General features: G+C 42.5%; 1 protein-coding gene across 11 annotated transcripts in view; it reads right to left on the minus strand.

The window, feature by feature from the left end:
- PALM2AKAP2 (PALM2 and AKAP2 fusion) overlaps positions 1-27870 on the minus strand; it is a 504955-nt gene that overhangs the window by 244361 nt on the left and 232724 nt on the right. For all 11 annotated transcript variants that reach the window (XM_053204813.1, XM_027034800.2, XM_027034804.2 and 8 more), the window contains 2 exons: positions 16268-16348; positions 3671-3801 (listed from right to left, as the gene is read on the minus strand). In XM_053204813.1, coding sequence (XP_053060788.1) covers positions 3671-3801; positions 16268-16348 — 212 coding nt within the window. The remainder of the gene's footprint in view (positions 1-3670; positions 3802-16267; positions 16349-27870) is intronic.

Consider the following 27870-nt stretch of genomic DNA (forward strand, 5'->3'; position numbering starts at 1 on the left):
ACTAAGACATGGCCTAAATCCTACACACATTGAAGTTCTGAATTAGGTTGCCATTACCTTTTCTTTTTCCAAACTGGATGACACAAATTTCCATTCATCTTTCCTTGTAGGCATTCTCCCTGCTCTTTGATTACTATTCTCTATTGTTCCTTCAGGTTCTTCAAATGACTCCTGGTTCACCAGCAGGGACTGAAATACCTTCAGGGCACAACTGTACTAATATACTTTGTCATTTGAAGACAGTTTGCATATATCTTTAGGAGAATCTAACTTAGTGTTCGGGAGTGACTTAGATAAGCAGACCCAGATCTAAAGACCTAAAGAGTGATAATCTGTCTCAAACAGAGAAAGTTTCTTTTACAATCCCTCTATTTAGTGGTTCTGCTACATTTGATCTGTAGCCAATTTCCAGGATTCCTATTCTATAAAGATCAGATTCTAAATTTGATCTCAAAGCCACTCCTATTTTCTCTCATTCTCTTCTCCCTGTCCCTGTGAATTCTCAAGTAGTTTTAGCTCATCTTGTTCACCTTTCTGGACTTTCTCTAATGCCTGCAGTTTTCAATTGAACAATCACACTGCTGTTAGAGTGAACTATTAGCCCCCCGTTTTCACCCTCCCCTATATCTGTGCCCTTTGCCACACAACTCTGAAGTTCCTCCCACTGAAGGTTGACCATCCCCTCCCCTGGGTTTTGGGGTGGCCATGACTTGCTTTGGCTAATGGCTTATGGGCAGTTCTGTTTCTGCTCTGCCCTCTTGCTCCTCTGCCATTGCCATAAAAGGAAGCAGTCATGGTTAGCTCATTAGTGCAGGGGGGACAAGCATAGACTCGTCCACCTATGTCTTGGAGTCACTTGGCTAAGCTCAGCCAAAACAAGCAGAGCCAGGATACCCCGTCCGCTTAGGCTGTAAGAGCTGCAGGATGCTTGTGCTTCCAATGAGCCTTCAGGGCTGTTCAAATGGCTAGGACTGTGAGAGACAACTAAGCCAGGCCTTACTAAGGAAAGTGGCTTAAGGGGCTGAGGGTCCTTTAAGGGAAGAGGCAGGACAGCTCCCTTCTTCCCTTGAGACGAGAACTTAAAGACGCTAACCATTCCAGTAGAGAAGTTGCAAGGCATGTGAGGGGAAGCAGAAACTGACTTCCAGGGTAGGAAGACACTCTTTCTTCCAGGGGCCCTGAGGAGGAAATGATGCCCATCGGCTGGCCTGCTCCTACAGAAAAGCAGTTCCAGGGAATGCAGCTCACTCCCCAGCAAATGCAATGCCCAGCAGAGCCATGAAAGTGGCAGAAGGAAATAACCTGCCAAATCAAGGCCTAAGCACCCCACCTCCATCCTTTTAGGCTTCTATGATTTCTTTCCTTCCGGATTGGGTATCTATCTCCTCAAGGAGCTCCAAGAGACGGCCTGCATATGTTGAGTGAGCTCTTTATTCTATTGACTCAAAAGATAAAAAAAGAGATTTTCCTTATTTTTCTGAATATGGTGATGCCCACCTAAACAATATACTAGCCCCTAACTCTAACACTTCACTCCGATGGTCAATTCAGCCAAAACTCAGTCTCGATTTGAGACTCTCCCTCCACATGGTGGCTCAACCCACAGGTAAGAGTTACCACTTATGAGGCCAAAACAGTGATCTAATACGTATGCAAGCCAAAGAGAAACTGCCAATTTGGTGGGAGGACCACATTTTCTAATGCCGTTTAAGAAAAATAGAAAAGGTCATATAACTAATTTTGTCCTATTTTCCAAATCCTTTTCACCTTGCATCTGTAACACCTACAAGATGAAGTGACCCTGTCAGACTCTGAGAAAAGATACACGGCTTCTGAAAAAAATGATTTTAAACAAAATTTTCTGCCCATCGGTGTGTATACTGGATCCCTTCATAGCCGAGGTAGTGAACAGACTGTGTCCAAGCCACTTGGCTCCTAGGATTTTGCCAAGTTAGGCTGGAGAGTAATCTCCCAGGCTTTCTCTGCCCAATATGTGGGGTACCCAGTCCCAAACCTTCATTCACCGAATAGCTGTGGAGTGTCTGCTTTGCACCAGACCTATCTGTTGTGGTGACGTAAAACCAGTAAGAAAGGGGCAGGAAAATGATGGAACTTATAACCAGGGCGACGGCAAAGAGATGCTCCTACATTGTATCCACCGTCCCTCTGGCTGACAGCACTGTAGACTCTCCACTTTGAGACTTCCTACACCATTTCTCCGAGTAGCCTTTTCCTCCCCAACCTATTATATTGTCAATAGTTTCAATAATCCTTGGCTTCCTCATGTTGTGTAAGACACAGCCAGCTGAGCCACTTCTGAGGAGAGAAACCCCTGAGCCTTGGGATTCTGAGTGACTCCATCCTGGCCCTCCCCTGTCCACCTTCCGGGCTTCCAACAAGAAGACCTTTCGTACATTCTGGAGGTACTTGTCCTCACAAACTTGATGCCATATTTCCAGGACTAAAATTTTCTTCTTCTAACGACATATATCGATCTATCTAACTAAAATGGCTGGTAATAGTTTAGCCTTTACTCTGTGTATTCTAAAAAAACTGTTTGTGTATATACACATATTCACCCACCCACATATGTGTGTCTATGTATATGCACACACGCACATCACATACAGCTTCTTCTTAGCTAGTTTCCCCACAAGCAAAATTTAGTTAAGCTGCTCTCAGACCTCTTTGAGGGACATTAGGGTCCAAGCAAAGTACGGACCTAGGACTTCAGGGCTTACGGCCGGTCCGTTTTCCCCGGCGACATTACTGGAGTCCCCAGGTACTCTCACAGACCTCATTCACTCCTCGGTATAAAGGCCGGTAGCCAGGTAGCTCTTACCCTTTGTGTTCTAAGAGAGCTTGCACCTCAGGAGAAACAGATGAAGCTCTTGAAGTTGATATTTGAGGCAGGGTTTGGTGGTGATGGGATGGAGGGGGAGATTCGGTTCCAAGGCATCTCTGATCACCACCTTCCACCCCCGTCTCATATCTCTGGCTAGGTGTCCTGGGACCTGGTGTGACTACAGTTTTCAAGTGCAAACCTATGTTCTTGGTCCAACCACTGGCCACAGGAGGGTCACTTATCTCCCAGATGGAAATGTTCAGAACCTGGTTGACAACCATAAAGGAACCCAACTCACCCTCTGAGCAGAGCAAGCAGGCAACACAAAGTGAATTTTTAGAGCACAGGGGTGCCCTCATTCAGCTCTTCTATACTCTGTCCTTTCCATTCCCAACCCCCTTGCTATAGTTTCCCCACTTCAGATTGATCAAGTGTAGCAAATGTGAAAACAGACCCTCTCCAGCAGCAATAACAGCTAACAGCCTGATTCATAGGAGGAAAAGGACAAAAGCTGATGGAAGAACTCAAAAGGGGAGCAGTTATTGAAGGGGCAGCCTGCTTCCAACCCCTCCCTGGTCCAGGAAAACAACACTGTACCGAATGACAGCCCAATGCAATAATTAGTACCCAGAGTAATAACTCAGGGTTATCTGGAAAAGTTTAAAGGATACAAATGTATTCTGTTTAGGAATGGAATTCCGAAGCTCTGGGAAAGGGGGCAGGCACTGAGAAAGGCCCCCTAGAGGAGGGTAGTGGTTACTGCACTGTAACACCACAGTGTAGGGAGTGGGGGTGGAGAGGTGTCCTGGGCTGGGAACCACCTACCTCTGAATGTTATCTTCCAGTTGTTTTACTCTGAATTCATCCTCTTCAGACTGCCGCCTCCTGGCTTCCTCCTCTTCGGCAGTTCCAGCGGGGATACCCTGCAGCAGCCATTTTTCCCGAAGCACTTTGGACTGTGGGAGTGAGGGAAGAGAACAAACTAGATGATACCTTTCAGTCCACAGCCTTCTCAGTGTGGGCGGTGCCTCGGTCTTAGCTCCGCCCCTCATCTGTGTTCACCTGAATTGCTGCCTTTGCCTCCTCACTAATTTGGCTCCCTACTTCCCTCCCCTGGGGCCCAACCCCTAGAGAGCCACCAGAGGGATTTATTTCTACATTTTCTACTATAAAAAGTTTTTGAAAACATGTTTTTCTAACAGAGGAAACTGAATAATGAATGCCACTGTACCTCATCTAGCTTTACAATGAGACAGTTTGCCGTATTTTCCCATATTTATCACCAAAGCATTTTAAAGGAAATAACAAACATCATGACATTGCACCCATAAGTATTTCAGTATTAATCTCTAAAACATAAGGACATTTTTCTGTGCAACTACAATTCCATTATATAATTTCTTAAGATCACCCAATATCAAGTCCATCTTAGGGTGTTTTTTCAAAAAGGTTAATCTATGTTATGGCTCTTCTTAGAAGCTCTTTAATGGGGGCTCTTGGGTGGCTCTGTCGGTTGAGCATCTAACTCTTGATTTCCGCTCAGGGCATGATCCCACTTTGCACTGACAGCTGGGAGCCTGCTTGGGATTCTCTCTCTCCCTCTCTTTCTCTCTATCCCTCTCCCCTCTCCCTCCCCCAAATGAATAAACACTTAAAAAAGAAATAAGCTTTTTAATTATTCCCAACCATACTCAGCAGTGGTCTCCAAATGGTATTAAAATAATGCACCCCACTTGTACCAGTGTACTAATATATTGTGGAGTGAAAGAAAAAGGCTTTGAGTCTCGGGTCAACAGTTCGGGAGGGAGCAATTACTGCTTTGAGAAGAGAAATGAAACAGCTCAAAAGAAAGGCATGCGGAAACTCCCTGAAACGAAGAGCAAGGCAAGGAAGGCGTGGGAGAAGATTTTTGATTTGGGTTTCTATTACATGGTCCCGAGAAGGCAGATGGTGGCTATTGGATGTGTGCAGAGGCTGAACCCCAGGCATCATGGCCAAGCATCCCCTGGGCAGGTCAGCAGTCCTGGGAATGGAGGCCTGAAAGGGTGCACCCCCAAGTCTGCCAGAAGCAGGGCATGTGACCAGTTTTTCCCCGGGTCCTATAATGGCTTTGAAGCCACTCAACATAGATTATGCATAGAATAAGCACTGGGTTCCCCGGCTTCAGGCATCACTTCCATCAGAATCTGGTTTGACCTTGTCAGGCAGGCTGAGCAAGGTAAAACAAAGGGAACCCTTTTGATGGCTAAGAGCCAGGCTATGCAGAGCTTGGAGCCAATTAAATAGGATTTACGGAAATGAAAGAGTGGAATATTTCTAATATTGTGGACACAGAATTCATACTTCAGTTTGCTTTCTACAGCTCTTAGCAAAAGACAGACAATTCCGGAGGCTCTCATTTTTCTTCAGATTAAGCAATAAAATCACTTATTATAAAGCTATAAAATGAGTTACTAAAAATTGCCAACATTTAGTAATAGTAAGTTAGAATTCATTAACGGTTCTGGTTCACCATTCTATTGAGAAATCCAGCAGCCACACAGGGCTGTGAAGACCCTGCTGGATGTATAGGAGCAAGTTGCAATGTTTAGAATTCCAACACTTCTGAAGGGACTTTTTTTTTAGCAACACATCAGTACGGTGTCCAAGCAGCCATGGTGTTCACTGAATGATTCTTGCTTTTTATTTATAAATCTTTGTTGGTGCAGGCCTGTTTGATTACTCTTACAGTGCATAAAGAAGCATATTTATAGCAATTGACCTATTGCTTTCCATTCATTAAAGGCATGGGTCTGTTCATATGCAAGTGATTCATGATTATATGCTAAAGTGATTGTAGACAGGAACCACCCTCATCCCAACAGACTTAAACAGCTAAACATCATTGGTAACCTGGTGCCTGCAAATTTATTTACAACTACCACCAAGGACTGTGTTAAAAAAGTACTTTAAAAATTTATAGAGCATTGTTTATTAACATAAAATCATGTGTAAAAGTTCACAGTACCAGGGTGCTGGGTGGCTCAGTCGATTAAGCGTCAGACTCTTGACTTCAGCTCAGGTCATGATCTCACAGTTTATGAGATGGAGCCCTGTGTTGGGCTCTGCTCTCACTGCATGGAGCCTCCTTAAGATTCTCCCTCTCCCTCTCTCTCTCCCCCTCTCTTCCCCCACCCAACTCGTGCACTCACTAGCTCGCTCTCTCTCTCAAAATAAATAAACATTAAAAAACTCACAGTATCATTTGTTGACATTGGTTGCTCTTTCTTCTGGGCTGAATTATGGCCCCCTTTCCCCACCAATTCCTATGTTGAAGTCCTAACCCCTACGACCTCATAACATAACCGTGTTTGGAAATAGGGTCTTTAAGGTTAAATGAGGTTATTGGAATGGGCTCTAATCCCATATGACTGGTGTCCTTATAAAAAGAGGACATGCACAGAAAGAAGACCATGTAAAGACACCTGAGGAAGACAGCCATCTACAAGCCAAGCAGAGAGCATGTGAAGAAGCAAGCCCTACTGACACGTTGATCTTGGTTGGATTTGCAACTTCCAGAATTGTGAGAAAATAATTTCTGTGGCTTAAGCCACCCAGTCTGTGCTGTTTGTCACAGCAGCCCTAGCAACTACTACATTCTCTGAAGCTTTATCACAGAGATGCTTCTTCCACTGGAAAGTGGGGATGAGTGGGTTAAACTGGTTTCTCTTCCTAAGTGGGTTATAGGGAAAAAAAAAACTCAAAAGCATTGTTCTCTACTCAAAATTCCCCAGATATCATGCTCACTTATGGTGAGAGGCTGGGCTGAACAGTGGTTAACAGCCTGAATTCTGGAACCAGTCTGCCACTTACTAGCTGTGTGACCTTAGATAGTCTCCTCACCCTCATCGAACCTCAGTTTCCTCACCTGTAAGATGGATGTGATGACAGAGCCCATCTCAGGCTTGTCACGGGGATTAAATGCATTCATATGCTAAAAGTGCTGAACCCACACTTAGTACTAGAGAAATGTTTATTATTGCTGTTCATCCTGTTCCCCTGGCCTCTCCTCCCCTCATCTGAGAAAGAGCAGGTAAAATGCTACCTGAGGAACCTTCCTCCACTACCGCTGGTAGGATCCATGGCTCTCTTCTCTGCCTCCTCTAGCAGACAGCATACTCTTGTGCACTTTCATACTGTTCTCAAATTCTTTCTTTTTATATCTTTCCTCCTATGGACTCCCAGCTCCTCAAAGCCTGGGACAATTCTTCATTCTCTCTTGCATCTCATTGCTGCCCCTAGCCTAGCTCCAGGGAATGAATGAGTAAAGGGGTGAGGTGGAAAAATCTTGATTTTTCTATCACGCTAATTCCTTGGGAGGGGGCTATCACACTTTCACTGGGCTCCCTCAGCTGAAAATGTTTGACACTCACCTAGTTCAACTTATAGAGGGTAAAATCCCTATTAGGATTTTGGGAGAGAGATCTACTGGCAACCTTGGTCTTAGAGTGTGGACCCTTCTGGAAAGGCAACCATGGACAGACCCAGCTTTCTCTACCCTAGCAGGGATGTTACACAGCTAGGGCTTCTTGGAACATGCACTGGCTGCTCCTGGGAATGTTCTCTCTGCTCTTCTGCACACTGTGCCTCCTGCCACCAAGAAAGTGTCTAACTCCTCATTTCTGGCTGATTTAGCCTTAGCCATCTGTCAGCACCTCTGGAAAGAGCAGCCTGGTGACCATGAACACCGAAAGCACATACGCCCTCGGATCTGTCTCTTCTTTGGATAAGCCAGTGAGGTCACCAAAACATCCCCAAAAGCTGGAGCCAAGAAGAGAGACAATAACAACAGGACAGTGGGTCTCAGAGAAGTCTGTTTCACAAAAGTGTTTTGATGTTACAGAAACAAACAAACAAACAAACAAAAAAGCAGAGTTGATTTTTTTCACTTGGACCCAAAGTGGTAATGCTGGAAAACCACCAATTCAAATACATGTACCACCAAAGATTCCCTTAACCTACACCAGATCCCCTCCTGTTGTCTCTGAGGGTTGGCTGTGTTATAGCCTTGGGACACAATGTACTTGTCCATTCTGATCACACACGCCCATTGGAAGCACTGGTTTCCCTGTAGTGTTCTGGCCTTTACTGGCTGCCTGAGTGTTTCAGAATTAAGTGACTGTCTAAAATAAAATACTAAAAATAAAAACTTTTCTTTCTTATGTTCAAAGAGCATATACCAAAAACAGATACCATAGTTTACAGGTGGTAAGAACTGTCAAAACTTCACATTTGTCAAGTGGATGCAATGATGAAAAGTCAAGACAAGGAAAGGGCAGGCAGAGAGCTGGCAGTGGGCAAACAGAGTCTTGACAGGGGCTCCTTGGAGGGAAGGATGGAGGAGACGCTGAGGTTCATCTGGCTCTTCCTCCACACGTGTGTCCAGCTTCAGAAAACAAAAGGAGAACAGAGCCTCGCATGCTGCAGTATGCGTAGGGCTCACCAGGAGAGCTTGCACAGAACCCCACTCCCGGCGATGTTGATTCTCAAAGTTCAAGATAGGGTCTGGGAATTTGAATTTTAACAGGCTCCCACGTGATGCTGTCATTGACGCTGCTGGTCCAAGGACCTTGGTTTGAGTCACCCTTCACTAGAACCTGTGACTATCCAGATGTCTGGAGAATGCATAAGCTTCGCCACTGGCTAGCCAAACACTGATCCGAAGAGGAGCTCTTCATCCTCCCACAGGCTGTCTCTCCTCCTGCATCCCCATCTCAGGAGCAGTGGTGTCCTCATCCATTCCCTACATGCCAGGCACTCTGCCGGCTCCTGAAGACACTGCCTGGAAGACAGGCAGGTCCCCAAGATCGCTGAGCCTTTGTCCCAATAAACAAGGGTGCAAGACCATTTCAGACTGTGATACCAGCATTGCAGGAAGTAGGTAGGACAATGTGAGAAACAGGGACCGATGGAAGACACTTTAGGTGGGAGAAGTCTCTGTGAGTACTTGCACATTTGAGCTGAGATCTGAGATCCAAGGAAGGGCATTTCAGGTGGAGAGACTGACAAATATAACAGCCCAGATATGGGACAGAGTTTAGCATGTTTGTGGACCAGAAAGATCGCCCAAGTGGCTGGACCATAGTGAGTAGGGGGTGGGGAAGGGAAGGTAGAACAAGTTGAAGATGGAAAGGAAGGAAGGGGCCAGATTAGGTAGAGAACTGCAGATTTGCTAAGGAATTTGGCATTTGTCCTAAGTACTGTAGGAAGAAAACAGATTCAGAGGGACAGGATTACAAAGTATAAGTGATTGGATTCTATTATATCATCAGGTAATAGAGCATGTTAGCTTCAAACAGAGGATGAGCAGAAGCTATGGAAGGCATGAGGTGTATCTCAGAGGTAGAGTCAACATGACTTGCTGACAGATTGGACATGGGGGTTGAGGGAAAGGGTGGGATTAAAGGTGACATAGATATTTGGTTTGAGCAAAAGGGTGGATGATGGTATCATCATCTGGAGATTTGGAGAGATTAGAGGAAGAACAAGTGTGAGAGGAGCAGAAAACCAAAACTTCCATTTAGGGCATATGATGCTTGAGAAGCTTAAAATGGAAGCAACACCCATCTAAGTGGACATGTCAGGAAAACAGCTGAATACAAGAGCCTGGAGTTCAGGGGCCATCGGGACTGGAGACATCAATTTGGGAGTCATTGGTTCATATGTGATATTTGAAGCAATGGTACTGAGTGACGATGATGATGATAATCCTTATAGAACTCTTGCTGTTTTAAACACTTCACCTATAAATTCATTAAACTCTCACAAAAACCCCATGAGGTAGGTGCTAACATTAAGTAACTAACTCCTGGGCACACATTTAGTAAGACACGGCTCTGAGACTTGAAGCCAAATGGTGCACTCTGTCTAAGATGCCCAAGGACTCTCTTTTTCTCACATAGGATTTACAAAACCTTCAGGCACCGCTGACCTCCCCCTTACTCAGACGATCCCTCTCCAGGGTCTCTGACAGTGGGCTCCTCTCCCACTCACCGCTGACTTCCCACAATTAGGTGCTGTATCTTCTATTCATCCACAGTGGCTGATGCACAAGGCTATAGTTGAGGATGATAAATACTTGTTGAGTGAATGAATTATTAAAAAACCATGCACAAGCACTGTATTTTAGCAAATATAAAATCTTAGACTATTAAGGCTAAAGAAGACCTTAGAGATCATTTAATCAAACCTTTTCCCCAGCTTTACTGAGGTACAATTGACAAATGAAGTTGGAAATATTTAAAGGATACAACATGATTAATCAAACTTTTTAAATCTACAGATAAGATACCTGAGATGACACAATTTTTCAAGGTGATACAGGAAAGCATTGAGGAATGTCTGGGTGATCACTGGGTGGTGGTGGGGGGGCCAGATGGGCAGTGGGAGATGAATTGAGACTAATCAGTCTCCAATTTTTTTCCTAACTGTAAATTTTTTAAGTGTTTGTGTGTTTATTTATTTATTTATTTTTAATTATTTAAAAAAAATTTTTTTTTTATTTTTGAGAGAGACAGCACAAGCAGGGGAGGAGCATAGAGAGGGAGACCCAGAATCAGAAGCAGGCTCCAGGCTCTGAGCTGTCAGCACAGAGCCCAACATGGGGCTTGAACCCACGGACCACAAGATCATTACCTGAGCTGAAGTCAGTGACTTAAGTGACTAAGCCACCCAGGCACCCTATTTTTTTAAATGTTTATTTATTTATTTTTAATTTTTTTAATGTTTATTTATTTTTGAGAGAGAGAGAGAGAGACAGATTGAGACAAAGCACGAACAGAGGAAGGGCAGAGAGAGAGGGAGATATAGAATCTGAAGCATGCTCCAGGCAATGAGCTGTCAGCACGGAGCCCAACACAGGGCTCGACCCACAAACTGTGAGATCATGACCTGAGCTGAAGTCAGACACTTAACCGACTGAGCCACCCAGGTGGCCCTCTAACTGTAATTTTTATAAAGTCATATCTACCCATATTTTTACTTTATAATTCTGGCTTATAATTAGATAAGGCTTCCTCATTCTAGGGCTTTGAAAATATTTACCTGTGATTTCTTTTTACACTTTTATGAGTTTACTTTTTATTTCAAATCTCACATTCACCTGTCATCTGGGTCACACTGACACTGGCTGTGTTGGCAGATGCTGTTGGGAATCTGGTGAAATCCCACCTAATAGAAAATGGCTTAAACACAACATGGGGTGATAGCTGTGTTGTGTTTTTGATCATCTGTGTCCCCTCTCTGTTCTCCTTCTCCTTCCCTGGGACACTTCCCTTCTTCCCCATTGACTCCTGGGAAGATCTTGGCTTGGTATTGAGCTTTTGTTACATGATTCAGTCCACACAGAAGCCAACCCAAGACTTCCTAGAGGAAACCCAGTTCTAACTTGTACTCAATCTGTTCGTAGGGCCAGTGGAGATGGGGACATGCTGGGAAAAAGGATGCGATGTAGAGTTCCTTTACACTGTGTGCCCTGCCTGCCTAGTCAAGATTTTAAAATTTAAACTGGCCTGTCATACACACTAATAACCAAGAAAAGTCTAAAATTAGTGCTAAAGGTTCACAATAGCGAGAGACACTATAACATCTTTGCAGCAAGGCTCCTGGTACCTTCAGGCTATGCAGCAAATGACCTTGGTGGGTTTACAATAAATATCTCGCAGGGTCACAATTTAGTCTTTGATTTTTTTTTCATTCAATCTTCTTGAAAGAAAAGGCTGTAGTTTTTAAAATATAATGACAATTTTCATAGCTTGGATTAGAAAAAAAAACCTCTGGTCAGGGTTCTCTGCTCATAAATAAATAATTCAAAGGCAGCTTATATATTGAAGATATGATATTAGCAATTTGATTCTGACAGTGCTGACTCTGTCATACAAACCTTTATAAATGTGACAGTTCCAAAGGGATTCATGTGGCAATACATACTGTGTGCCTACTCTTGCTGGGGCCTTGGACTGACCAATAAAATAGACAAATCTCTGGTAATTCGACCAAGAGACAAAAGGGAATATTAAATTTAGTCTGTCTGGTATAATATAATAGTTGATTTATTTTTTAAACTCACATTATCGCAAGTCACACAATAAAAACAATAGAATAAATAATTGTTTCCATGGAATAAAAAGCCAAGACAATTCTTCAAAGGAAGAATAATGATGGCTCTTGCCTTATGACATATTATTAATACATATTATATATTAAAAAGCTAGGGGGGTTAAATGAAGATGGTATTGGCACAGGGGTGGCAGATTCATGGAATTAAAAGAATCCGCAAAGGGTAGACTTGAACATAAGAGAGAAATATGTCTATGATAAAGAAGACATTTAAGTCAGTGAGAACAAGGATGAATTAATCAATAAATCATGTTGAGGCTCACCATCAGTAAAAAGTAAAGTTATTCCTATCTTATTTCCTATGGAAAAAAAAATTCTAGATGGGTGAAAACTATTGGAAGGATAAGAAACATCACAGGCAAGTGTTTGAGATGGAGATGTTCTTTGCAAGGACAATATAAAAGTCAGATATGACAAAGCAAAAGAATTTAAGATGTGATTTCATAAAAATGACAAAGTTTTTATGAGGATTTAAAACAGCCCATCTACCAAAATCAAAAAAGAGGTCAAGGTTAATGTATTTTGGACCTGAATGTTAATACCATTTTATTTTACTCACATGCTCATGAGGCCTGTTATCAAGGGTCACATACCTTACTCTACAAAAATATATCGGAGAAAAAGCATAGAAGGATATACCTCTGTGTGAGTTACATCTGGTTGACAAGTACATAGTTGTTATGTTTTTTCTTTATATTTTCCTGTGCTTTAAAATTTTGCCTTTGCAATGATCGTCCATTCCTTTTCTCTTATAATCAGCAAAAATAATTCAGCTACTAAAATTGCTTACTGGTACCATATGTGAGCACTTCTTGGAAATTCTTACTTCACAAATATTAGATACCAAATATAGCTAAGATCCTCTAAAAAGAAATCTGAGGTTCCTTTGGTGAGGACTTCAAAGGATCTGGAGGTTTTTTAATCACTCGGGTGTAGTGGATATTTCAACATTCCACACTTTGGTCTTTCATTGCATTGTAGAATTTATTTATTGTCCATATATAAAGTAACAATATGCCATTTTGTGGCATTACTCACTTCATAGCCCTAAATATTGCAATTACCAAGAATATTAGCCAAATAAGCATCAAAACTATTGTCTTGCATTCTATTTATTTGCCTTGACAAGAGACCGATAAATCTATCTAAATAATTCATACCTCATTGCATGAGAATAAGTATCCATAGACTATTTGATAATGAGAATTATGTCTTCATAAATATGAAATCTGATTCTAATGCTTTTCCATTTAACTTTGTACCAAGCACATATATTATTTTCCTTAGGGAGGATCTTAGATTTTATACATTAGTGAAATAATTAATTATTGACACATTTCTTAATATTTTGTACTTCAAGGAACTACTAATAACCAATAATGTCTCCATATGCTCTCAATTTTCTGGAGTCCATGAAAATATATTTGTAATAAAGAGACAATAATTGGCATCTCTCTAGACAAATTATTCAAAATGGAACATTTCACTTGAAGGAAACAGTGTCCTAGAGAAGGCTTGGTTTTGGAGAAAGTCATACCCTAGGGTTCAACTGGGGTTCCCTCACTTATAGTCTCTATGTTCTTGGGCAAATTACTTGACCTCGCAAGTTTGTTTCCTCCCCTGTAAGACAGGGAAAGTAACACTTTGTGGCCATTATTGAGGGGATGTATGTAAAGTACCAGTACTAGTCTGAAGTACTAGGGACTCAGAAAAATCATGACTATTATCAAGGATAGACAAAGGTATGACAAGGCTGCTGTGCCGCCAGGAGAAAGCTGGCCGAGTCTCTACCAAGAGGCTCACAGAGGAACTATAACCCCAATGAACCTACTACCATCAAGGAGTGAGGCTGCCAAGCTCAAAACTGAATGATCACAGGGAAGATGACTCACACTATCAGGTTCCGTCAACAGCTAAATGATTTAAAGTAGAACATATTCCTTTCTGGTGCCTGCAGTGATCATATCTCTCAGTCAGGCACCACCAAAATAACTCAGTTATTTTGGGATGATGGGCTCAGAGCAAAGAGAGGCAGAGTCATGAGGGAGGTTTCACCTGAGCCAAGGTGAGGCTTGATGATTCTTCTGGCCTTACTGCAGACCCCGCCTCACCAGAGCAGAGATACTTGGTACCTGCCAGAGCTGGAGTCTTTCTTAAACCACCTTTGGGACCCGTGAGTCTTTTTTTTTTTTTCCATTGTTCAAGGCTAGTTATCCACCCCCACTGTTTACATGGCCTTTCCCCAGGGAGAAAATGACAATGCATTGGTCTCCACTTACTAAATTGCCATCACTTTCAGTCATTTCTCCCCAGGTTACAGGAAGATCACCTAGGTAAAAGTGCTGGGTGTTCCCTTAGATAGCCAATTTCATCAACTATGTGAGAACTTTACCAACATGACTGTAAAGAAATATCTGATCCCCTTGTTTCCAAGTCTCTGAAGGAATCTCACTGATTCCACATGCAATACTAAGTCCTTTTTACTGTTATTTCTGTTGTTGGATAGATGGAAGGATGGAAGGATGAAAAGATGGATGGATGGATGGATGGATGGATGGATGGATGGATGGATACTGTGCGGAAATCAGCAATGAATGAGTCCTTGACATCTTGTAAGAAGTATCTGATAAGAAGTGGGATAAAAAAAAAAACCCAAAACACCTGATTTGATATATTTATTGCCTGACTTTTGATTCAAGGAATGCAAAAGCAAAGAACCACACTGAGCTTAAAGAGGAGAGGGGCTGTCTGGTCAAAGACATGAAAAATCTACCTTTAACCAAGAATTCACTGAGCTTCTGGTACATTTTGGTCTCTTGTAAAGAGTGAGTCGACTGCACTGTGAGCCAGAGTCCCAGCTCTGTCCAGACTGACCTTGAAAAATCCACTCGGTTCTATTAAGTGCTTTTAAGTCCCCCTCTCTGTAAGAAGAAAATACTAACTTCAGCCCTCAATGCTTCCTCAGGGATGGTGTAAGGAAAGAGGAACAGCATGTGGGATATATTGTAAGCTTCTACAAAGAAAGGTCCATAAACAGATTTACACAATGAGTAAAGAGAAGTGGGCAATATTCTCAGCATCATGCTGCTTTTCTTCCTTTTAAACACATCTCTCTGGTTAAAGTTGATAGTAAACTGATAAATATGCTAAACAGATTTAGGTCATGCTGCTATTTGAAATCAGCTTGCTGATAATTCTCATCTCGAGGATTCATTTAGCACAACCCTAATCTAGAGAAGAATGGAAAATACAACCACAAGGACCCATCGTGTTTAAAAGAATCAAAATTAGCTATACCTGGCATCACCCTGAAGAGTCAGCCCCAACCTTCCCAACCAGCCCCCTGAGCAATGCATATCTGCACATGAATGTCACGGCAACTCGAGTGAGCAGGAGAAGGCTTCCCTAAAAAAAGCCCAGAGCAGGAGAAGGCATGCAGAAACTTCCAGCTGGCCCCTGGAATGTGTTCACAATATTCTGCAAGCCTGCAGAAAGCAGCATTCCACAGCCCGTGGAGTTCTTGTGTCAGTGACAGAGCTTTCTCGTACACTGTACTCAATTATGATGCTTAAGTGCATTACATTTTAAAGAAAAATAAATAAATAACCCCCGCCTCTCTCTTCTCCGGTGCAATGGAGACCCAACCAAGTCAAATCATTGCAATGCCATCTTTTGACCCACTGCCCATTCTAAGAGAACACTTCCAAAATTGTTAAAGTAGAAATAAAATGAATGAATCATCCGAAACACACAGTGTTGCTCTTTTATCAGATCGCAGCGCTTTCCTCTCCCTTCTCTCCGTATCAAGAAAGAAAATATTAATATGTTTAATGTGTCCAAGAACATGATGTTCAACGTATCCTCGGGAACCTCTGAATACACACACACACACACACACACACACACACACACACAGAGGACCTAATGCACTGAGACGCAGCCCCGGAACACTGCCTCACCCACCATGTGGAAATTCTCATCCAATTTCTATATATAACCAGCGCATTTCACATGCACACACCAGCCCCCAAACCCGTCCACATGCACACTATAATCTCATCAGGCTCACAGACACTGGAATGCTGTAACAATGCCCTGGGTTTGAGAAATTCACAAGAAAAGCCAAGAGATGGTTTCCTGACTGAATGAAAAAAAGCTCGTGCAGTCAGCGGCAAAGCCTTCACGCCAGGGCAGCCTCTGCCCGGCTCTCTGGAGTGTGATCTGCATGTCTAATAATGGAACAGGTTCGTGGGATCAGCCTCTTACCTTGGAATGCTGCAGCAGAAGTATCTGCTCGTCAAGCTCTTGTCGCTTGCCTTCTATTTCAGTCTGCCTCTTTCTTTTTTCCTTGAAAATAAAAGAGAGAGAGAGGCTATAAGAGTAGGTGGGTGTTGGCTCCAGGAATTTTAAGGCCGGAAGCAGCAGCAGCAGCAGCAGCAGCAGCAGCAGCACACATCTGTATAGACACTTCCAGAGATGCTGGGCACACGCACGGTGTCACCTGCCCTCCGCCTCCAGCAGCTTTCTCCTAACATGTCTGCTGTGGGCTCGGCGAGTGGGAGAGTCTCCTCAGTCAGCCAGGCTGCAGCAATTTAATCCAGAAGAAAAGGCGGTTTCTACACACTCACACATACACACACACTCACAGAGTCATGTTCTATGCAGTGTTAATTTGGAGACAAAGAATAAAAATGTCTCAACCGAAAAGACAGAGGATGTTATAAACTGCAAATATGATAGCATGTAACAGTGGGGAACTGTAGGGTTAGCTTCCTTCTATGGAAATCATATACACAAATAATCCAACATAATTTCCAATTTCCTAGGACAAATCATCCCATTGGACATCACAAACAATGCAAATTGATGGGGAGTCTTTGCTTAAACTAGTCTTGGGGGGAGCATTGCATGTGGGTGGGGCTCACTGAGGTTACAGTAAATATGAAATCTGAAGTTGGTCTGCCTGGATCGGACTCCCAGCTCTGCCATCTGCTACCTGTGTGACCTCTGGCAAGTTCTTTTATTTACTTCCCTGGGTCCGAGCCTTCTCTCACATACAGAGGAGATCATAATTTGTCCTAAACCTTATGCTTGTGGCAGGGATGAAATGAGACGATACATGTAAAGGACTTGGAACAATAGCCTGGCACATAGTAAATGCTCAATAAATGCTATTTATTATTATAATTGTTGCCACATGTATACATGTAGGTAATGCCTAGAGGCTGGTTTTAAAGGGATGTAATTCTCCTGTATTCGGAGCATAACCTTCCCACTGGAATGCACACATAATACTTTTCTTCTCCCTACTTCTCAAATGCAGACAATAAACATCATATAAATGTGACTAATTTAAGAATAAAAAGGCCTGCCTTTAATGATAGCTTACTTGTTCCACATTTTGTTTCCAAAGTGCACACTGGGAAGGTTTGCTGAGACATTTACTGCACTGGCTTATTTCCCTTTACTCTCATATGCAGGGGGAAACGTGCTAGACAGACATAGTGGCATTCTACAATACGACAGCCAATTCCTGGAGAGGACAATAATGTGGAAGGCTGGCTGCTGGGCTCTGTGTTAACGGAAGCCTTTATTTTCCGTAGTTGCTATGTTTCTGGGGATGTGCCTGCACCACAGCTATTCAAGTCAACATAGCAATAATTAGTGTTATAACCAAATTCTTCTGTGCAATGCACAGACTCTTAAGAAATGTTAGTTTATCATCTCAAGCCACTGGGAGACATGATATCCAAGTCAGGGACATAACCCTCCTGCCAAAGTGAGGCCTGAGGATATTTTAGGAACTCACCATTTACCAAGAACTCTAATCAGTGCTGTGTTATTGATGCTGCTTCATTCCAGAGTGTGTGTAAGTATGTATAATATGTGACCGTAGATGGGGAAAGTGAGGCCTAATGAGAAGAGCACACTTATCCAGTATCTCAGAGGTACCACGTGATAAAACAAGGACTTTCCGAACCAGTCACTATCTCTATATCCTAGGATTCCTCTGGGGCAGGTTTACTGCGCTTTATCATTCATTCCCACTGGCGATCAAGATACATAGTTGCCCAAATTTAAGTCCAGCACCAAGAGATAGTGCATCATGGACACAAGACGCTGATGACACAATACTTCCATAAATGGGAACTGAGTGCTATGTATTCATTAGAGACTGGACATTTGCGCCCTCCCCCAAAATTCATATGTTGGAACCTAATCTTCAAAGTAATGGTGTTAGGAGGTAGGGACTTTTTGGAGGCAACTAGGTCATGAGAGTGGAGCCCTCACGAATGGGATTAGTGCCCTTACATGAAAAACCCGAGAGCTCTTTTGCCCCTTGTACCATGTGAGGACACAGTGAAAAGATGATGGTCTATGAACCAGGAAGCAGGCCCCCACCAGACACTGAATTTTCCAGTGCCTTGATCTTGGACTTCCCAGCCTCCAGAGCTATGAGAAACAAATTCCTAATGTATATAAGGCACCCAGTCTATGGTATGTTGTTATAGAAACTTGACTGGACTAAGTCAGGGTTCTAATTACACATCTGGTCATTTGCAAACCTAGGCTTTCCCACCTCTGTGCCTTTGTTCACATAGAAAATCCTCACTCCAGAGTTTCCCACCATTGGATTAGTGAACTATGCCTTGAATAGAGAAAATATCACCAGAGGGTACAGGCAGTGAACCTCTACATGTTCAAGCAGTAGGCTCATCGGTGGTCCCTGTGAACAGATATGATCATGAAAGATGCAGGTTTTCAGTTAGTTCATTTAGAATGGGGGGGGGGGAATTAGGTAGATACAAATGGGCAGCACATTCCAGGCAAAGAGAATTGTGTGAATAAGGGTAGAAATATACTGCATATTCCAGGGACAATGAAGAGGCAAATCTAATTGAAGTGTAGAGCTTGTTCTTTGGAATAGAGATTAATGATTCAAAAGATTGGCTAGGACTAGACCATTGAGGGCCTTGAATGTCAGGCCAAGAAGTTTGGATTTCATTCCACAGACAATATAATATTATAGGGTTCTAAGCAAGAAAGTGACATGGTGAAAGGCATTTTAGGAACACTAATCTGGCACCAGTGTATAGGATGGATTAACAGGGGTCGGGATACTTTTTCTATAAAGGTCCAGACAGCAAATATTTTAGGTTTTGTGGAACATACAATCTCTGTTGCAACTACTCAAAGCTACCATTGCAGTGCAAAAATGACATAAGCCAATATATAAATAAATGACCGTGGCTGTGTTCTAATAAACCTTCATTTACAAACAGAGGTGGGAGGCCAGATTGAATCTGCAGTCATAGTTTGCTAACCTCTGGATGAAAAAAAATCACCAAATGTCTTAGGAGGATGGTACATTCACCCTGCAGTGGGGTGTATGGGTGGGGATGGGTAAACTTAAGCCCACCCTAGCTTAAAGCTGCTCCAATCTGAATGAAAAGAAAAGGACAAATACAGGAACCAAAACTGATGAGACTCAGAACTAATAGGATCTTGGGGGGCAGGCAAGGCGGTGTCTTAGCTTTCAGCCATGTGGACCAAAGCAAGCTGGTGTGGGAACTGGCAACAGTGGGAAAGCAACACTTTCCCATTTGTGCCATATTCATATATTCCTTGAGGAAACCCTTTACTGGGTTGAAGCTCAAAAGCAAACCGTTGTTAATATATGCAACCAGGCACCAGCATCAGCATGTTCATATCTGTGTTCTGTCTGCTGAAGACTCGGGCTTGGCCTCATCACAAGGACACTTTGTACATCCATGGCTGTAACAGGATTCTTTGATTAGTCGAATCCCCCTCCACGGTGATGGGGTTAGGTCCTAAAGTCACTCTTAACCCAACAAAAGAGGTAAGATGTGCAGCCAGCCTCTGTATAGAATTAGTTATGAGCCAAAGTCTGGCAAGTTCGGGTAGGGCACCATTGGGTCCTAGGCACTCGCTGCCTGCTTGGACTGCTGAGGTCTGAGCTGTGCTCCTTGCCTGCTAGCCTGCTGCTTTCTAGACTTCTTCCTTTATCAAAGCAAAACCACTAACTCTTGGGCCCTCTTCTCATTCCAGACATTTAGACTACATGATTCCCTTTAGTCTCATCAACGATACAACCTGTGTGTTGATAACTTGCCCATTTCAGCCTAGATCTCTCTTCGGAGCTCCAAATTCCCATATCCAACTGCGAATTGTTCATATCCAGTCCCTCAAACTTAGCGCTTACCGGCATCATCTCGGCAATCCCTCCTCCCCTAGGCTCACATCTGTTCTTTCTGTATTCTCCATCTCAGCAAATGACGTTACTCAAGGCAGAAACTGCAGCTATCCTAGACACTTCACTTTTTTGAGCGACCAAGTCCTGTTGATTCTGCTTACCATTTTCCGTATCTTTTTGCTTCCCTACTACAACCTTTATTACTACCTTATTACTTCCTTTATCTCCCCACCTGCACATGTAGAATATTCTACATTAGTATATTTAGCATTCTATAGCACTTAACTGTTAACACCAAATTTCCATGGATTGCTGCAGGGGTGTGCTCACTAGCTTCCTTGACCCTGAGTCGTGGCTCTGAGCAAGTCCCCTTCTGCATTGCTTCCGGAGTGATACTCTCAAATCGAAGTCTATCTCCATCCCTTGCTTAAAAATCCCAGAATGCCTCCCATTGCCTGCAGTGCAAATAGTAAGTTTTCCCTCACTGCTTCATTTGGCTATCTATATCTATACCTATATCTATACCTATACCTATATGTATATGTATATCTATATCTATCTATCTATCTATCTATCTATCTATATACATATTTCTCTTTGACAGTACTGCTTAAATATCAATGAAGATAGAGTGACCATCTGCCTAGTCTTTCCTTTGGAGAAGCCACCCACCCTCACTGTAAACGGAGCTGGTGGGTATGGCTAATCATACTACCTTATCTCATTGCAACAGCGAGTGGTCCAAGGGCTGCTAAATGACCCAAGTAAGACCAATAAGAAATACTTTTAGGGAGAGACACATGAATACTGGGAGAGAAAAGCTCTTTTTCCACTAAGGTCAAGCTGGATGATGTACATCTGAGTGGCAATTTTCCCAAGCCACATGGAAGAAATGCATCCATGCTGGAGAAAGGTCAAACATGCAGAGAGAAGCAGAGTTGAAAGACAGAGAAAGAAGGATCCTAATGACACTCTTTGGGTCCCAGGTCTAGTTTGCACAAAGCGAGAACCACCTCTGGGCTTGCGAAATTATGTGCACTAATTTTCTCCATGTTGCTTAAGCTAGTTTGAGTTGTGCTTCTGTCACTCGCGACTCAGAGAGTAGTGACAAATACAGAAGCCTTTTCTGCTCCCTCCAAGTAGAATTCATCACTCCCTCCTTCTCTGCTCCCTTTATTTGCCGTGGGTCCTTGAGTGCTTTAGCACTTAAACATTTAACCTTCTACACATCTTTGCTCTTTACCAAACTATGTGCTCTTTGAGGACAAAAGTCTTGGCTGAGGCATCTCCAAAGCCTAGAGCACCACATGATGAAGGCATGGAATGAGATACTTGCTCCCCTCTGATCATGTTCGGTTTGTATAAATCCCTCACTCAAATGCATTATGAATTTGCACTCATGACTTCAATGGCAGTAATGGCAGAGCTAATACTTATTAAGCTCCCTTCAATGTCCACTGAAAACACATTAGCAATCAATCAACAGAACCAGGAGCATCTTTCTGTTGGAGACATTAGCCCATATGGAATAGACCATTATTGCCATGCATATAAAAAAGGAGTTGAAAAAGCTAACTCTGGGCAAGAACCATGGAAAGCCCATTCTGGGGAGAAAAGCTAGAGTAAGGGGAAATTCCAGGGAAAGCATAATGAGCTGCCAGTAGCAAACCATTCAGGGGGAATGTGCCTCAAGAGACATCTGGAATGAAGTGATCTCAAACCATTAGGAAGGTTTCCAGATCCCTCTACTATCTGGGAGGCCTCGCAAATCCCTTTCATTGTCTTTCTGTAAATTATATATTTTCTTGGCAAGTATTTTCTGGAAGCATTGCAACATTATGAAACTGCAGACTCTTAGTACAGTAAGGAGCACCCATGGAATGGAGCACATTCTGTTCAAAGGTGTGGCTAAAAAGCATGAGATGTCATCAGGAAGCCTATGTCCACCCTTGTGCACCTAGAGGCAGACTCCCTCTTCTCTCCTCTGCCTGTACTGCAAGCCAGGCATTGGGAGATGAAAGCTGATGGCTGGGGAAGGAGTCCCAGAGGAGTCTGTGAGAAACAGTGAGAGAGGGGAAGAGGCTGGGCAGGAAAGGCAGTAAGAAACAGATACAGAGTTTTCTTTCCTTTGCTGAGGCCCACTTTGACTTGGGCTGATACTTAGAGCCCCAGGGAGCATGTGCAGGACGGAACCAGAAGACCTACTTACACAGAGCACTATTGCCTTCAAGATATGCCAGAATTTAGAAAAAGATTCTGGAAAGGGGAAAAAAAGAAAATATATTAAAATTTAAATGTGGCAATCTTTCCTCCAGCTATTGCTAGGTAGAGAATGTTGCTTTGACGTCTACCATCATGAGCTAAAGGGAACTGTGCGCTCCTCCTCTGAGCCCACATAGGCTTTTCAGTGACTTTGGCCCAGCTGGTTCATAGGCTTTGCAGTGCAGAATCAGAGAGAGGACAGAGTGCTGAACTGCAGACCAAGACTGTTTTAAGTAGCTTGCACTTGGAAAGGGAACAGGGGATATGGCTGATGGGGGGAAATCACAAGATTGAGAAAAGGAGAGAAGGAGTGAAGAAAAAGGAACTCAAAGAGCTTGAAGTTCATCCATTTAAAAAGAAAGGGGGCTGAGATGTTAAGATCAGAAGATCAGGAAGAGAGAATCCTGATATATTTTATTGTGGCTTATAAAATGATCCTTTTGGATGCACTCCCAAAGATTCTGGTAAGGATACTGGACTTTTCCTTCCAGACTGTGCTTCTTTGAATGTGCTTTCCTGCTGAAACAGAATCACCAGGGTGCCAGTTTTTATATGGGTTACACCGAGTAGTAAAGTAATTGTGAGAATTAAATTATGGAAAATCAACTTGCAAATGGGGGCCCTATGAGCTTTTTCTATTAAGGAATCAGACTGTCATCTCAGTCGTGGCTGAATTATAATTACCTGTTTAATGCTGCTGCAGAACCAATGCTATTTATATATCTGAGGAAGGAGAAGCAGGTCGGTCTGAAAACTGAGAACCCCAGTGATTACATATAAAATGATCAAGGAGGTACCTGCTCAGCTTTGTCCAACTGCCTGTCCAGCTAACTTGAATGCTGAGTTTGCTTAGTGGACACATCCCTACTAGAGATCAGGTATCTGATCCCAATGCCACCAGATATCAAAACGGTCTCTTCTGGCTCTGACTTGAAGGTCACTAATCATGATTCTGATTATATAGTCAGGCTTCCCAAGTAGTTAGGTGAATGGAGGGCTAATATTTATTAAGCTCCCTGCAATGTCCATCAGCTGTAAAATGAATAACATGGCACTCGGATTTAGGTAGACGAGTGAAAGCCAAGTTGCTTTGCGATGTTCTGATCCCACAAAACTAAGGAGCAGAATCCAGAGTCAGCTCAAAGTCTTGGTCAAAAGGACAAGTAAACTGCATTTCCTATAATCACACCATTTTGCTCAGTCGTGCACCCATTCATCCCACAACATCAACACGTCAAACAGAGAATTCTACAACTCCATTTCATTCCCATTGCTTAATTTGGACCAGCATTTCCATTTATGTAATTATCTTTTATTCCACTGATTATTTGGCCTTGAACTTGCCATCTATTGGTAACACAGGGAATTGCCTGTTTCCTTCTGCTTTTTACAGAAATTATAAAGAGAAAGAATTTTAAGTAGGAAAGAAGCATTGATTAGTTCAAACTTCACTATGGGTTTTTGAAAGGATACTTTAACACCTCAACTCTTAAGAAACATTAAATAGAGTTTAGATGCAAAACTGTTATTAATTACACTGAACAGTTAACACAGCTAGCTTATTACTGCCAAGACCAATGTACAACACAGGAAAGTTTTAGTTTAAAGTCTTTTGTAGATAGTTTAGAGCCCATATGGATTTTATCTTAAGTCTATTTTTAAGGTCTGCCCCCAGTGTTACTCTTTAAATAATTATTTAACCATATAGCTATATTTTTGCTTCAATGGTAATAACATCAAATTCTTTGCTAGGTATGCCTCCCTTTAGTGTCCTTTCTGGAAACCAAAAAGAAGGGTGGTCTGACACAGCTCTAATGAGTAAGCTCATACAATAAGTCCACTGTGAAGAAAAGAATTGAGCACTTTCTATACAGATGTAATAGTAGAGAACTCTGAGAAAGTCCCAAATGCCAGAAAAAACATAATTAAATTCATCCACAGAATGTAATTTCCATATCCTCACTCTCAAAGTACGGTGTTATTTCCACCGTGAAGCCATGTGAGCACTGAACTAGGAGTCGAGACACTCAGCTTCAGGTACAGGTTCGACCCCTAACCCTGGGTGACTTAGAGGAGTCTATTGTTCCTAGGCTTCCAATTTCCCACATGTGAAATGAGCAAGTTGGACCAGCTTTGTTGTAAGCTTCCCTCATCTCTAAGGAGAACGATGGCTTCACTTCCGGATGGTCACGTGTCCTTCCTCATCTATAAAGTCTTACTACCAAGCATTTAAGCAGTGCTTACTATGTGCCTGGCACTGTTCTGATTGATACATGTTAACACTTTTAACCTTCATAACCACCCACTGCATTAGGTACGATCATCATCTGCATTGTACAGAGGAGAAAACAGAGGTACAGGGAGATAAAGAGAGGAGGTCACACGCCTACAAAGTGTCAAATGGAATTCAAACCCAGAATGAATCAAGGAAACATAACTGTCTTAAGGTGTTTGTAAAGTACAATAAAAAAAAATGGAACGAAGCCCATCTCTTGATGCAGGAGCTCCATAGATAAAGGTGCTTCCTTTGTATGTGGTATGAAGTTTTTGGCTTGGGCTTTTGCCTAGGCACTTGCAATCTACTCATGGAACCAACATTCATCTCTAAGAATAACGATGTTGGTGGTGATAAAAACAATAATGACAACAGCAGCAAGAATAATAATGGTAACTACGTTTGGACTACTTGCTATGTACCAGGCACTATCCTAAGGACCCCTCCAGTTTTTCATTTCATCCTCAGAGCACTTTCAAGTAGGTACCTTTACTATCCTCCATTTTATGGATAATCATCAAAACTGAGCATAAGTGAATAAACATGTCCAAGGTCATGTCCAGGAAGTGGCCAAGCAGGGGTTGAACCCCAGACAGTCTGACTCCTGAGCACTTTATCGTGAACAGAGATGTGTTTTGGCGACAAACATTTGCTTAACTCTGAGAGAGCTCCACACAAGACACATGGAACACGCTGTCACCACTTACACGTGCATGTGCCCAAAACTTCCAGAACAAAGGAGATGTTGAGAATGCAAACCATCCTGATGCCAAATCTTTCCACCCCACCTCCCCACCCCCAAACCGGAAGGCTTTTACAAAATCTGTGAGCATTTCCCAATTCCAAACAGAAGTAGGCTGAGGCTGGATTAGAATCTTCAGCAATTTCTGGTGAACCAGAATATCCATTTACTTTAATTCCTGCAGGAGACATTTCCAGGGGATTGAATGATTTCATAAGGAGAGCAAATGCAAAATATGTCTATGTCTCTCCCATCCGAACTTTTCATCGGAGAGGGACAGTTGCAAAATGAGGTGGCAGCTGGGAAAGTTCTCAATTTACCACATCGGGCTCATGAGTGGAGAAGCTCTCTGAGTCCGGGCCTTCTAGGTTCTAGAATACATCTTTCTAAGATTAGATGTCAGGAAGGGGAAGGGGCAGAGGCATCCGCAAAATTGACAGTCCTATCTTGGGAAGAAGTGCAAGGCCTGCAGGAAATGTCCCTCGTCAGGAAGCAAGAGTGGACACTGAACGGACCTCACAAGAAGCAGTTTTCCCACTGGCCGCTTGCAGGTCTCAGAGCAGCAGCCCCTGGAACAGCAGCGGGGCTGGGATGCAACTGAACAGACCTGTGGCTGTTGGAAATACAAGACAAGATAGTGTGCACAAAAATAGAATGTGACCAAGATGTGGGACATTCTGACAACAAAGGAATGCAGACTCCAAGAAAGGAGCGCCATTCCAAACAGAGACGCGCGCACGTTTTCTGACTCTTGCCAATCACGTTTTTGTTTGTTTCTTTTTTTTAAATTTCTACTTATTTTGAGAGAGAGAGAGAGATAGCACGAGCAGGGGAGATACAGAGAGAGAAGGAGAGAGAGAATCCCAAGCAGGCTCCACGCTATCAATGCAGAGCCCGATGTGGGGCTCAAACTCACGAACCGTGAGATCATGACCTGAGCTGAAATCAAGAATCAGACGCTTAACCGACTGAGCCACCCAGGCGCCCTTTTATTGTTTCTTTAGATGTCAATATCTGGTGACCATCTTCCCAGATCTATATCTTCCTGTATCTATCAGGGAGGTACAAAGAAGGAACTATATATAGCCCAGATAAATATAGCATTTAAAAATGTAATCTAAAACAAACTAATAAATGTACATGGGGAAAACATTCAAACAATGCACAGAGAAGTGCACCCCATCAATTTAATTCCTTACGTTTTCTATGTATCCTACTAGGGAAACACACACACACACACACACACACACACACACACACACACACACGTATACCAGCCTATTACCCATAGAGATCTTTTAATCTTTACATAAAAGGAATTATAACATACACGGTCTGCTTTTTAGCTTTCTTTTTTCTTAGTGATGTATCTTCGGGATTTTTCTAAAGCAGCACATCGGGTCATTCTTCATAACTGCTGCTCAGATGTACTCTATTTTACTGGCCAGCTGCTGCTAGATTATGTAGGGGGTTCCCAGCATTTTATTTGCTGTTGTAAACAGAACTGTAGTGAATCTTTTCTACATACATCTTAAATGTATTTTTGTGGCTATATCCATAGGGTAAATTTGCAGGGGTAGCACTGCTAAGTCAAAGGGTTTGAGCATTTAACACTTTAATAGGACCAGCCTGCCTTCCCCAAAATTTTCTCTATGTTGTAAATGATATAAATCTGAGTTGAAAATAAGACTCAGGCAACTAATAAGGGTTTTGACAGTTTTCTCCTTTATTAGCCTCATCCTTAGTGATCTAGGGGGAGTTTAAATGAAAGGAAATATCTACCACTTTGTTAATAAACCACAAACTGTTCTTAAAACACAGTTGTGTGATCTATCTTTAGCACAGATTATTATTCTGTGTTTTCAGGTTTAAAAAGACATTTTTCAGGTTTAAAAAAGTGATGATTTTCTACTTTACAAACAGAAGTCTATCATGACTCCATTGGTTTTCTAGGAGGAATCAGATTTGTACACCTTTCCTTGCACTGCTAATGTCAGAATTATCCTGTGGCTAAGCTGTGATCACTTGTCTATCATGGAAGAGGGATTATTTCTTCCACTGTGGTTGCTGTCCTCCAAGATTCAAAAGTACAAAATTTGCCATCCACCAAAGTAATTTCTAGATGGACTCAGGCAATGTAAAAAATGAAAACATGAGAAAATACAGTGATTATCTGATTTTAGGAGGGGAAAGGACTTTAAAAAACATAAAGCATAGAAAGAAACCACAAAGTATGAAAACTCATTATGTAACTTAATTACATAAAACTTAAAAACGTGGTTTTTATAGTACCAACTAACGTACAACTCAAAGGCAAGTGCCAATCTGGGACAAAATATTTGCAATATATACATCAAAGGGCTAAGACCTTTAGT

Source organism: Acinonyx jubatus, chromosome D4 (assembly GCF_027475565.1).
Source record: "Acinonyx jubatus isolate Ajub_Pintada_27869175 chromosome D4, VMU_Ajub_asm_v1.0, whole genome shotgun sequence".
Classification (NCBI taxonomy): Eukaryota; Metazoa; Chordata; class Mammalia; order Carnivora; family Felidae; genus Acinonyx; species Acinonyx jubatus.